The following is a 13,620-nucleotide window of genomic DNA, read 5'->3' as shown; positions in this document are numbered from 1 at the left end:
TAACGAGCTGTTGAACTGAAATGATTTCCTTTTTTTTTTTCTCCCCTAATTTGTATAAAGAGACAAAACATTTTCTTTTATGGCATTAATGTGTTCTCCCTCTTTAGATCTACAGATGTGGTTGTTTTTCTCCTTCTAACTGGTTTTACGGTTTCCTCCTACAGGTCACTCTGTACGAGTGTCACTCTCAGGGGGAAATCCGACTCCTGCAGTCCTATGTCGATGCAGACGTATCCTTCAGCTAGCTGACCTCTGATTTGACTAGTTGTTAAACTCGTGTTCTCAGGTGAGAACCTCAGCATCCTTTAATCCAACCAGGGCTCCACAGAACAGGCAGAGTTTTCTTTGACTCGGTGTGCGCAAAAGGCAGACGAGAACTTCTACACGTGTGCCTGGACCTACGACACGAACACCAGTCACCCCCTGCTGGCCGTGGCCGGATCACGGGGCATCATCCGGGTCATCAACCACATAACGATGCAGTGCATTAAGGTAGAATTCTGTTCATCTTCACCCAGTTTCAGTGTAGCTATCAACCTTTAGCGCCATTAACGTTAACTTTGTCCTATTTGCTGTTTGTTTCTAGCATTACGTTGGTCACGGGAACGCCATCAACGAGCTCAAGTTTCATCCAAGGGATCCAAATCTGCTCCTATCTGTCAGCAAAGGTAAACTGGAGCATTTGATACGTTTTACTTTCATGGTTTATTTAATGACCCAAAGGTGTCATTAAATAAACGGCCTGCAGTGTAAAAGGAAAGTTCAACATTAAAAGGTTAACTCTAAGGAATACTTCAGTTTTTTTTATTTATAAGCGTGTGACTAAAAGGTGCTTCTGTTAATCTCCAAATCAGCTGACAGTTAATCCTATAAACGGTTTAAAGTTTAATCTTTGATCATCTTTAGTTGCCTGAGCGGTTTGGATGTAAGGTGGAAACATGCTACACGAGTCTGGAAGGATTTGAAAACAATTTCTAAGTTTATCTGCAATTATTGACACCATAAGAGGAGAAAAAAATTATGTAGAAGATGTTTTGATCTCACTGAGTGGATCTATTTGATGTAGTTTACTGTTTCTTTACTAGATCACGCGCTCCGTCTGTGGAACATACAGACGGACACATTAGTCGCCATATTTGGGGGTGTGGAGGGCCACCGAGACGAAGTCCTGAGTGCTGTAAGTGCAGCTGCCAAGAATCACACAATTTTTATTTTTTTTTCACTGAACTGTGCTATGCTTGTAAACTTGCCTTGCTTTAATGGGGTAACATTAGCATGCTATATGTAGCCATCATTAGCCTATAAGGAAAAAGGCATATTCACGAGTATTAGCTGAAACTCTAGCTAACGTTAGCATGTTCTATATAGCTAACCTTAATTGCAAAACTAAAATTCCAAAGTAAAAGCATAGTCTCTAGTATATGCTGAAATGCTGGCTTACATTTGCTAACTTTATAGCTAACCTTAATAAGCTAATATCAGCATGCTATACACAATGCAATTCAGTTGAAAGTTTTCTATCTAAGGAAAACCAGTTGATTGCATCAACTCATTGACTCAGATGCAATCCCTCACACTAAGCATGCTTGTAGCGACAGTGGAGAGGAAAAACTCCCTTTTTAACAGGAAGAAACCTCCGGCAGAACCAGGCTCAGTGTGAGCTGCCATCTGCTGAGGTCGACTGGGGTTCAAGGAGACACAGCTAATCTTAATTTCCATGCTAACCCTAGGAAGTGAAAATCTATTTATGGGTCTAAAATTAGCAAACTTTCTTCTTAACGTGTTAATATCCTTTATTAGGTTAACATCAGCATGCAATATATAGCTAACCTTAACCGCCAAGGTAGTAAAAATCTAGTCACAAGTATTAGTTTAAATGCTAGCTAACAATAGCTAATTGTAGCAAACCTGCTAATATGCTTTAATAAGCTAATATAAGCATGCTATACAAACCTAAACTTAGCTGCCATGCTAAGCCTAGCAAGTAAAATACTATTAATGAGTATTAGCTGAAATTGCGCTAAAAGGATCATTGTATTAATAATTTATTAAAATAATGGTAAATGAATTTGGTGATTGAAACGTTTACTTAAGCGTATTTAAACAGGCTATCTGCTGAAAGAATAATTACAGCAGTAATTAGATTAGATTAGAAACACATTTTCCTTTTTAAATGAAAAATCCTCCCTTTATACCTTTAGCTACATGTATATGTACTTATATTGTAATTATTTTTCTTTGTGTATAATTGATTTTAAATACACAATAGTTTTGTTTTTCTCTAAATTCCATATATTTTTTTATTTAGTTACTAAAAGTATTCATTTTTAAATAGGTCTATAACTAAAAGCCAGCTAACCTTGTAGCAAACCTACTGGTAATCTTTAAGCAAATATTAGCATACGTTACATAGCTAACCAAGTACCAGGCCTAATTTAGGAAATATAAGCTTATTATTGGCTGAAATGAGGCTAACATTAGCAAACTTTATAGCAACTCTGCTAATATGCTTTATGATGTTAACATTAGCCTGCAAGCTAATATTACTGACCGGCTCACCCAACCATTCAGGATTTTGACCTGCTGGGGGAAAAGATCATGTCCTGTGGGATGGACCACTCGCTGAAGCTCTGGAGAATCAACTCGGAGCGAATGCAGAAAGCAATCCGAGGCTCCTACGAGTACAACCCCACAAAGACTAACAGGTAAACCTCTGCCTGATCTGGTTTCATTATTAAAAATAATTAAATTGTGATATTTTTTAATTGGTTTTATTTTTTTTAAGGCCTTTTGTGTCACAGAAAATTCATTTCCCGGACTTTTCAACGCGAGACATCCACAGAAATTATGTGGACTGTGTGAGGTGGCTGGGAGATCTGATCCTCTCTAAGGTGAGGGAGTCTTACAGGTTCTGATACAATCAAAACCTAACGATTGATCATTAAAATCACAAATATAACAACAAATTAGCTTCTCTGCCCAAAAATGAAATGTGAAAAAGTTTTAATGGTTTTGGAATCCATGGGAGATGTTTTGGTCTGACTCCTCGGAGCTCCTCTGGGCTTTGCACCCCTGCAGAGCAGCTATAATGTAAATCAGGAGGTCAGAGTAGTTTTCATAGGACTTTAATAGTTTAATAATGCATTTCTTTATTTTATAGTAAATGTAATATATTTACCATGATGCTTTTGGCTTCATAATTGTGAAAACCATCTGGCAACTCCTTCTTTTGCACTCCCTGAATAAGGGACTTGATACGATCTCCAAATATAAAGACTGTTTGAAAGTAATTTTATTTTTTTGTTAGCTCAAATATAAAACAAATTCATTCTAAAAAAGAGAAATGTTTTGATTTAAGCAAAAAAAAAAAGTCAAGGGCCTGTTTCTTTTTTAAATACCTTCTACAATGGGAATTACAACGACCAAAAAATTCAGTGAAAGTCTGGTCATTCTCTTTTTTTTTTCGTTTAAGAAAACCACCGGTTTGTTTTTTTAATTAATTTAATTTTACGCCGACCCCGTTTCATTCTGCAGTCCTGCGAAAACGCCATCGTCTGCTGGAAACCGGGAAAGATGGAGGACGACATCGACCACATCAAGCCAAACGAATCCAACGTGACGATTCTGGGGCGTTTCGATTACAGCCAGTGTGACATCTGGTACATGCGATTCTCCATGGATTTCTGGCAGAAGGTCTCAGGCTTTTATTAGTTACGCACCTTCTCATGTTCAGCTTGGAGCTGATAGTAGCAGAAACTGAGGCTGTTTCTACTCATCCACAGATGCTTGCTTTGGGAAACCAGGTGGGAAAACTCTACGTCTGGGACCTGGAAGTGGAAGATCCACACAAAGCAAAGTAAGTGGCAGAGATTACAAGAGATAAAAGAAGCTTTAGAGGAAAGTTCTATAGGATTAATAAAAAGTTATGCCTACATAAACATAAATCTAGGATTTATGCTTTATCCTTGCCAAATCAAAGATTTAGAATACAAGTTTAGAAGCTATGAATACAAGTTAAACAGTTATAACTATGCAACCCACAGGTACAAATCAATAATTACAAATTTATGGTTAAAAGTTACAAATGTATATGAAAAATGTACTGCTAAAAATCACAAATTTACCAGGCCTTGTCACAAATTCGCAAATTTACAAGCACAGGGTTCCCGCGGGTCCTTAAAAAGTCTTAAAAGGCATTGAATTCTTCAAAATAAAATTAAGGCCTTAACTGGTATTAAAATGTCTTAAATTAGTCTTTTGTAGGTCTTAATTTTTAAAACAGCATAAATAGTATTATTTTTATTACGATTAATTTTTTTAATCTAAATAAAACATTAAAATTTACATTTTATTATTATTTTTTTCCTTTAATAACGGCTCGCCATTATTGGTTCCGTCCCGATAGCGGAACCAATAAAAGCGTTTTGTCTGGAAACTTTTTGTCTGGAAAATATGAGCAAGTGTAAATGTAACAAAAATTGTCTCCAGCCAAGAGTTTTCTCCATGGCTAAAACCAGGGAACACACATGAGGCACAGTGGATTTTGTGCAAGGAACGATGGGATTAAGGCAGTGGAGTCACACATGCGAAGCGCGAAACACAAAGCATCAAAATGGAGTTACCGATAAACAGCCAGTATTTCTCAGTTTAGTTCCACCCTTGTCTCTGCAACGCCTCCACTTATCACCAAATCAAACATACTAAGAAAATGATACAAAGAAAAATAGCTGCAAAAAAGACTTAGCACTGGTTATGTTGTGGCTTTAAAACTGATTTGTTTTGTTCCCTGCTAAAACAAAGTTTGTCAATTCAGTTAAATAATTGCTAAAATATATCTTTCATTTGTGTGTTTTTAGCTTTCTTCCTGTATGGAAAGCTTTTCAATATTCGAAACATTAGTGCAGTGGTTTATGTTAAAATAAACCTTTAGGTTAAGTTGTCCCAAGCAGGTTTTTCTTGTTTCTTCTCCCTAATTCGTACAGTGAGTGCAGGGAATTGGTAAAAAATGAGCAACAATCTGTGTCTTACTGCTCCACAACATCGGACCTCTGATCAAATCGCACATCTGAGCCCTATCCTAGCCTCTCAGTTCACTACATAGACAGAGTGGAACCTGAGAAGTAAGAGTTTGTAACATAACTCAGGTCCCTTAACCTTTTAACATCCACCTCATTTTGAGTAATCCTCACCTATGTTGCAGACCCAAATGGAAATAGGCAAATAACTTAGGAACTGTAAGCCCAAATTACATGTGTGATACATTATTTGAAAGCTAACGCCCTCTAGTTTCTGAATATATATACATTAAATTTGGGTGAGTAGAACACAGACCAAGCTGCATCAGTTCAAACATAAATCAAAGTTGTTTTTTTAATTCTTGGAAAAGATAGGTCTTTTTTGAACAGCAGTAATAAAGACATTCTTGAGAAAAAGCAGGTTTAAATCTATGTGTTCTACATCATGTCAGCCACAAATGCAGAACATTTCAGACCTCTAGCTATAACAGTTCCAGAGCTGTGGGGTTTGGAACTTTTGGTGTCAGCTTGGAGCTGCGCGCAATGGCTCCACCTGCTGGTCAAAATTTTACCGGTGAAATTTTATACATTCTGAATTATTACCCCCACTTAAGAGGTTTAGTTGAGTTTTCTTTTTTTTTTTTTATCATTAATGGTTAAACTTGGTTAAATACAGATTTAATTGGAATTCTGTTTGTCTGTTCTTTACTAAAAGTAAATTATTTAACATTATCCTAAAAATGGTCACAGCTGCGCTTAAAATATGGTTTTAAATCTTTTAGATAATTATCTACATCGATCAATATGCATTTTTCTTTTTTATCGATATGCTTTATTTCTGTATAGTCCAGCCCTATTTCCAAGCATGAATTCCAAATTTATGAGTGCGTTTCACAGATTAACCAGTATGAATTCATACTGGTTAATCTGTGATTCCCACTAATTAGTGAATTAGTGTGTGATTTGTACCTGTGTGGATGCATGTTTGGAACTGATTCATAAGTTCTAAGCTGGGATTCTCACAGATGATCTGATGTGTGGTGTATCTATAGTTTGACGGCAAGGATCAAACATAAATCGTGAATGCTGATGAAAATTCTCAATTATCCAGGTCATAGTCATTCCGTAAAAATTAAAAAAAACAATCCACCGGACTTGGTTTCTTAGGTTTGAAAACCTTTCAAAACTTGGAAACCAAGTCCGGTGGATTGTTTTTTTATTTTTTATTTTTACGGAATAAATCTTGAATGTTTTTAATTTACAAACCAGACAGTTATCTGACTCCATAAAGGTCCTTAAACCACCAAATCCTTCATCTATCATCTGACTCCTTTCCACCTCAGGTGCACCACGCTAACGCTCCCTAAATGCACCTCGGCCATCCGGCAAACCAGCTTCAGCCGTGACAGCAGCATCCTGATCGCCGTGTGCGATGACGCCTCCATCTGGCGCTGGGACCGCCAACGCTGAGCCGTCATGGCAACGCCGAAAAATCCATCTCCTCTGTCAGAGAAACAGCTAAAAGACAGACGCTACTAAAAAATATTATTTCCTCCCTCAGTTCAATTCAATAAAGTCCATTACAGTTCTTTAGCGTGCCTTTATGTTTCCGCCGCAGCCTCGCTGACACCAACACACCAGCGTTTCAGGAGGATCTGCACGGAGAGATGGCGACTATTCTCAAAAACATTTCAGCTTTGTCTCTGTGTCCCCAAATGTCTGTTTTAATGTCCTTAATGCAAAAACAGTTTTGTGTTTTTTTTTTACTTTGTTTTTAAATGTTATGTCATTGGAATCTGACTTGATTTCAATCAATTAAATGTTTTTGTCTTTTTTGTAAATGCGTTAGTCATTTTGGAAAAACCATAAGCTGATGTTCCCCTGGTCTTTAATAGAAAACCTTAATGCCTTTAGAGGTTTTATCAGTTTTCTGGGAAAGTTCCCGGGGGAACTATTACACTCAAGCCCCTTTCTCACCTTGCCGATTTAGCCAGTTTATGCCGGACGTCCCAGGATCTTTAAAAATGCTGCATACATTAAACTTTCTAGGTATTTTTTTCAATTCCAGGTGTGTACATGGCGAATTCATAACGAGTCCCATCATGTTCAACAACAGCCTAACTTATGCATAACGCACTGCAGCCTAATGCCCATGAAATGATGCACAAGCCAGTGTCCAGAGGCGCAGCGATGCGTCTTCCCTGCATAAAAAGATTTCTTTGATTTGTGGTATTAACCTAGCTGATTATCGCCTGTCAAAAAATCAAAAGAGGGTTTACAGTCGCTGCAGAATCAGCATCATGTCTGCCAAGAAGTTTGTTGGTCGTGGGGATGAAGACAGGAGAAGTACTGACCATTTCCTTCTGTGAACCCTTCATACCAAAATGCTGCCAATATGCAATTAAAACGTAGCTGTAAGTTAGAAACATGTTCAGCCGTCGTCTTGAACACGTCACATACGTTGATATGCGTTGGAGAAAAGTTCTTGATAAGTTACTCATAGGCTTTGGGTAAGCTGGACGCCAAGGATAACTTAGACTTAACGTTTTTCAACGATCAGATTTCTGACGCCAAGTGGTACTTTGTTGATGTCAACGTGTCCCAGCGTGCTCATAACTTATAGAAAACGTAGCCATGCATAATTCATCCAACATATACCGGTACCAGCGTTTTTGCCAGATTTTTCATACGTCCTGCATATGCTATTTAAATCGTCATGGTGACGGGCTTCAAATTGAGATATTGTAATCATTTAGAAAATATTTCTGCGTGCTCATTTGAGAACCCTTCAGAAGATTTTGTTTTATTGTTAACAGGTGTTTGAGGGTGATGTGCTGCTAATTGTTCTCCACAAAAAAATCTGGGACTAAAACCATTTTTATCAAGTAGATTAGTGATGGTGGTTTTGTCAGTATTCCTACAAAAAATTTTTTTTTTATTTTTACAATTCAAGTTGGTTAAAATAAAATCTTAAAATATTGTATCTCATTTCATTCAAGTTATTAATCACTAAATCAGAAGGAAGATAAGATGTATAAAACACAAATAAATACAATTTTTAAAACTCAAACTAAAAAATTGAAAATATTAAAGCTGTAAAGATCTCAGAAAAAGGTTGCTCTAAAAGCTTTATTGATCATTTTTTCCAGCTTCCATTTGCATATGTTGTTTTTTGCAACAATAATGGAACAAATTTCACTCCATACTGTTCTGGCTCATATAGGATGAGAGGAAAACCAACACTATTCTCCTTCATCAAAAGAGCAGGTTTTATAGTTTAAACAGGACCACTGCTAAATTCCATTACGGAATTTACTCTGAAGTTTGGATTTATTTTAACTTAAAAACACAAAACCATTAAGGAACCTCTTAATGCTTTAAAAAGTTTTTTTTTGTGTGTGTGTTTTTTTAAACTATCCCATGTTCTAGATCACATGTTAAAGTCCAGGCATTAGAACCGGCCCTCAGGCCACGGCTGCTTATATTAGCTGCTGTGACTTTGTGTGTTACTGTTGCATTGTGGGGAATGTAGTGTTGTACGCACCAACACTATATTCCCAAGGTAAAAAGCATGATTGTGTTTTTCTCTTAATTTTTCTGTTGTGCTTTGCATGTTTGGATTGTTTTGGTGTTCGCTTTTCCCTCTTTAACAATCCAAGCTGGGCTGAAGTCGGTTGTCTAAAGAGGCGGAGTGCACTAACTGAGCTGCTGCGTAAAAAAAAAAAAAGTTAGGTCTTGGTTCAATAGGCCATGTTAATTTCAATATTTTTTAGTAAACATTTAACCAGTCCGGCCCTCTGCTTGTAGCAAATTTAGTTTTTTTTGTCCCTCTGTGTATTTCACTTTGACATCACTGGTCTGGATGAATACAAGATTCTGATTGGATGGTCCTTCATAAAATGTTGTTGAACATCTGTATAAAAAAAAAAAAAAAAAAAGTCCTTGTCAAATAGCTTATCTGTTCTAAATTAATTAATCTGATGCCTCTGAAATGACCTACAGCTCCTGTAATGAGCCAGTTGCCTTGGCAGCATTTCAAAGCGATATTAAAAAATATAATAAACAGTCCAGTCAGGTGCTTCTGGAAAAGAAACAAACATAATTCATAATTGATTGAATGTTTATTTCGCATAATTTTATATATTCCCTTCAAGGCATCCATTATCTAAAATGAAAGGACTTGGCGGCCGTGGCGTAACAAATGTACGGTACACTGAAGGACAGGCAGGAAAAAAATGGCATAATCGTGTTCCCACCACTGTAAAGTACACTTTAGCCTGGGTTTTGTCTCCTGAGAGGATATTTTAGCATGCTTTTATTTTCTGATATGACAGGTTAGTGCACCTTATAGCTCCGAGAGGGTGGTTTAGCACACCTTTTGGCTCCTGAGAGGGGCCATTAGCATGCTTTTAGTTTCCAAGATGACAGGTAAGTGTGCCTTATAGCTCCAAGAGGGTGGTTTAGCATGTATTCCCGAGAGGGCATTAAGTATGCGTTCTGATTCTTGAGAGGGAACCTTAAAAACAATTTTGACTCCCAAAGGGCCCCCATTAGCATGCGTTTTGGCTCCCCAGAGGGAACTGTTGCATACGGTTTGGCTCTGAGAGGGGCACTTTATGTGTTTTGGCTCCACAGACGGCACATTAACATGAGGTTTGGCTTGCAAGAGATCACCTTAGTACACACTTTGTTTCTTGAGAGGGCATTTTAGCAAGCGGTTTGATTCTGAACCGACTGATCATTTGTTAAGATGAAATAATAAAAGATTCTGTTGCTATATCACCTCCAAGGATTTATTGATTAACAGAGCAAAGAAGTCACAATTAAACAATATCTCTTAAGGGCCCATGGATGCCTCTATGGAGTGTTAAAGGGGTTAAAATGAACCCTTTATAGGGCTTCTTAGAGAAATACTTTGAAAATCAAAATTTCAAGCCAATAGAGTTATTGGAATACAGGACAAGACCTTATTACCTTTGTAACATTCAAAAAGTATGGATATTTTGATGGCAAAAATGATCTAATAACAAGAAAGACCAACTTGCCCAAATATATTAAGAAAAATAACAAAGCGCTTCTTATAGGAAATTCTTGAAAGATAATTATTTTTGGTCCAACATAACCTTAGAGGCATCAATGCTGAAACTGGCACTTAAAATTTTTTAGTTTGTAAACCTAAATACAAGAGGTAACTAGGCTTATTAACTTTTAACTTTACTTTTTAGGATTTCATTTAGCTTTTTACCTTTTTACTTGACTTGTTAACTTTTTTTTTTCAAACTTAATTTACACCAGTATCTTTGCTGAATGGCTAGATATAGATCTTTTGCTTTCAGACCTCACTGACGGATGGGGGGGGGGGACTCCATTTGGAAGGGGTATGCAAGTGATCAAATACAGTAACTTGCCCTATAAAGGGTTAAATTTAAAAAATGACTTTATTTAAAGAATGACTGATTATTTAATTTGAAATGTATATTTAGTCTTTAATGGTGCATTTATTCATTTACTTCTACATTTCATAATTTAATTGTACATTTAATTGTTTGATTTTGTCCCTTTTAACCTTCCATACTTTGAGCCGGCTTGCATTTAAATATTATTTAATGGGACACACTTTTCACATTAATTGTTAAAAATAAAAACTAATCTCTCAAGGAGAGTTACAACATAGTTATAGCGGGTTTTTGTTCTTGTGAGAAGCAGAAATCTGTATCTGTAGCTGGTTTCACCGTGAAAAGTAACCGCGCGGATTATTGCTTGAAGATGACGTACCAGAGGCGCGTGCTCCATATCTCCTGGACTTTTGCCCTGTGATCTGACAGGAAAACAGAAGCCGAGCTCCACCGCAGCCCAGCTCTGCTCCGATCCCACTATGTTTTTACCCAATGGCTCCAGAAAGCAGCCCGGGGCCCCCAGCGGCCCCGGAGAGCAGATCTGTATGGTTGAATGCGGCTGTAAGCCGGTGTGCACCTGCGGCTCCACCTGCGACCCGACCCGGTGTGCGGCAGAACTAAAGGTAGGCCCGCAGAACATTTGCGCCAAACCAACCTGAGCTGTTGGATCGGACCAGGAGAGACAATTAGAACAGAAGAAGTTCTACTGGACTGAAAAATAATGTGGATTTAATCACATTAGTGTGGTTCTGATCCCTGAAGAGGGATTCATTTAATAAATAATCATTCATTTCCAGGATTTCTACTTTAAGCATGACATTTTTACAATGACAGGGAAAAGTTGGGACACCCCCAACTTAGTTTCTTTTTTTTTCTCAATATTTTCATTTCAGTTGAAAGATTAAAGCGAATTTCGTTCTTTTATTGTTCCAATCAAAGAACACGCTTTGTGAAAGGAAGTTAGAAAAAAATCCTTTCCAGAAATTAAACCATTATTAAATAAAAAAAATAAATTAATAATAATTTTTTTATATATATATATACATTTGTATTTATTCATATTTTATTTTTCATATTTTTATTCATATTTTATTTTTCATATATACATATATATTTATTTATTTATTTATTTATTTATTAAACAATAAATTAGGCTGCGCAGTGGGTAGCACTTCTGCCTTGCAGTAAGAAGGTTCTGGGTTCGATTCCTGGTCTTTCAGCATGGAGTTTGTATGTTCTCCCTGAGCATGCGTGGGTTCTCTCCGGGTACTCCGGCTTCCTCCCACAGTCCAAAAACACGACTGTTAGGCTTCTCTAGATTCTCCTTAGGTGTGAGTGTGTCTCGCCCATAGACAGCTGGAGAAAGGCAACCCTCGCAGCCCTCGTGACCCAATTTGGGATTAAGCTTGTAAAGAAAATGGATGGATGGATGGATGGACAATAAAATATGTCTTTGGTAATCAACCTAGAGCAGAGGTCTTCAACAGACGATCTGCAACCCCTAGAGGGTCCACAGAGGTACTGCATCGGGGTTGCGAAAGTTTTGGTTGATTAGACTTTTTTATTTTTTGTATTCCCCCCTACAATTTAATCCACTAATTGAAATGTCTTAAAATCCAGATTAACACGAATTCAACACACTGAAGTAAACAGATAAATGGAGGAAGAAGATGTCTTTCAGTCATCAATGCACACATTCAGCGACACACAGGAGCTCTTTTAAGCTGGGCACCGTTTCATTCACAACACCTGTCCCATCAACCAGGAATCAGAATCAGAAATACTTTAATAATCCCAGGGTGAAAGGCGAAATTACTTTCGTTACATGACCCCATCTGTAATAGAGAGACTATAGGACTAGTTTGATATAAAACAAGTTCATACAATATATTTATAATTAGGGGGTCCCCGCTCCATCTCGCCATCAGTTTGGAGGTCCTTGGCCTGGAGGAAGAGAGTGTGGTCTTATGAAAAAAAAATATATGAAAAAAAGAAATTTGAAATGGGGCAAAAAAAAAGTAAAAATGAATCTTGATTAAAAAATATGTATTTTGAAAAAATCAAATCAAAGAAAACAGCAGAGTTTATTAAAATGTTTTTTTTTTGTTTTGTTTTTTTTTTGCAACAATAAGGGAACAAATTCACTCCAGAGGAGATGTTTGAGGGGTTCCCTGCTTTTACAGCTTGTTTCATCTCCATGTTGTCTGAATAAGGAGGAAATTCTGAGCTTTATCTTGACCCAGAAATGTTAATTTCTTCACTATGAGCCAAACCTTGGTGGATATACTGCTGTGTTCTGTATTTGGTTAATACCTGTCCTAGTGTCCATGGTAGACTGAGGTAAATGTTTGAGGGTTAAACGGTGCAAATGCACTAAAAGAAGCTGAGTAATGATGTCCTCCTCATGTGCTCTTGATCTTCAATGCTATCAAGAGGAGCCAGTTTACAAGAAAAAATCCTCGAGAAGAGGAGCAGAATCTGAATTTTGCTATCTTAAACTGTCTAAAACAAAAAGGTTTTATAATTTAAAAGACTTTTAAATGCAGTTAGATGTTCTGTTAGCCACTGGTTGTTGATTTCAGTAAAATCCCAGATGTGGTAACAGAGGAAGAACTAGTTCAGCAGCCTGGAGGTTACTGATCCAGGACATGGATTCCCTCAAAGCTTCAACCTTATCTATGTGGTGCAATGGGTCAGTAGGGCAACACTCAGCATAAACAACATTAACCCACAAAAACCCAGTTAGTTCTATTATATATATATATATATATATAAATATATAAAAGTATTAAACACAAAAGATATAAAGAAACTGGACTTTTTAAAATAAGTTTCTCTCTCTGTAAACGTACTTACATTGCATTTATTTAGAACTAATCAAATATGATTTGACTCTAATTATACTGTGATTCTACCTATAGCTGCATTATAAACTAGACTTAGGCCAAAGCGTTGACCTGCTGATGGTCGTTCATTGCCCCCTCCATTTACTATCCATTGTTAATGTTTTATCTGTCAGTAAATGTTTCTTTTTTGTTTAAATTGAGACTTAAGTAACGTTTTTCTTAAATATTTTTTATCATGTAAATAGAAGAAGAGACAGCAACACTGGCTTAACTTGGTTAGACCTTCCTTCCTTCCTTCCTTCCTTCCTTCCTTCCTTCCTTCCTTCCTTCCTTCCTTCCTTCCTTCCTTCCTTCCTTCCTTCC

The 13,620-nt window shown here is 37.0% G+C and overlaps 2 protein-coding genes across 2 annotated transcripts in view; both read left to right on the top strand.

Annotated features, from left to right (window-relative positions):
• Positions 1–6,824, top strand: part of eed (embryonic ectoderm development) — a 13,319-nt gene extending 6,495 nt beyond the window's left edge. Inside the window, exons 4-12 of the mRNA XM_015377387.1 lie at positions 165–230; positions 367–492; positions 587–668; positions 1,086–1,177; positions 2,572–2,705; positions 2,786–2,891; positions 3,535–3,693; positions 3,783–3,856; positions 6,359–6,824. Coding sequence (XP_015232873.1) covers positions 165–230; positions 367–492; positions 587–668; positions 1,086–1,177; positions 2,572–2,705; positions 2,786–2,891; positions 3,535–3,693; positions 3,783–3,856; positions 6,359–6,485 — 966 coding nt within the window. The 3' untranslated portion in view covers positions 6,486–6,824. The remainder of the gene's footprint in view (positions 1–164; positions 231–366; positions 493–586; positions 669–1,085; positions 1,178–2,571; positions 2,706–2,785; positions 2,892–3,534; positions 3,694–3,782; positions 3,857–6,358) is intronic.
• A 4,066-nt stretch (positions 6,825–10,890) lies between these two features.
• atp7b (ATPase, Cu++ transporting, beta polypeptide) overlaps positions 10,891–13,620 on the top strand; it is a 20,241-nt gene continuing 17,511 nt past the window's right edge. The window contains exon 1 of the mRNA XM_015377395.1: positions 10,891–11,034. Within this exon, the coding sequence (XP_015232881.1) occupies positions 10,891–11,034 (144 nt within the window). The remainder of the gene's footprint in view (positions 11,035–13,620) is intronic.

This window comes from Cyprinodon variegatus, unplaced genomic scaffold (genome assembly GCF_000732505.1).
Source record: "Cyprinodon variegatus isolate N-32 unplaced genomic scaffold, C_variegatus-1.0 Scaffold153, whole genome shotgun sequence".
NCBI lineage: Eukaryota > Metazoa > Chordata > Actinopteri > Cyprinodontiformes > Cyprinodontidae > Cyprinodon > Cyprinodon variegatus.
This window is presented reverse-complemented; position numbering and strand designations above follow the sequence as displayed.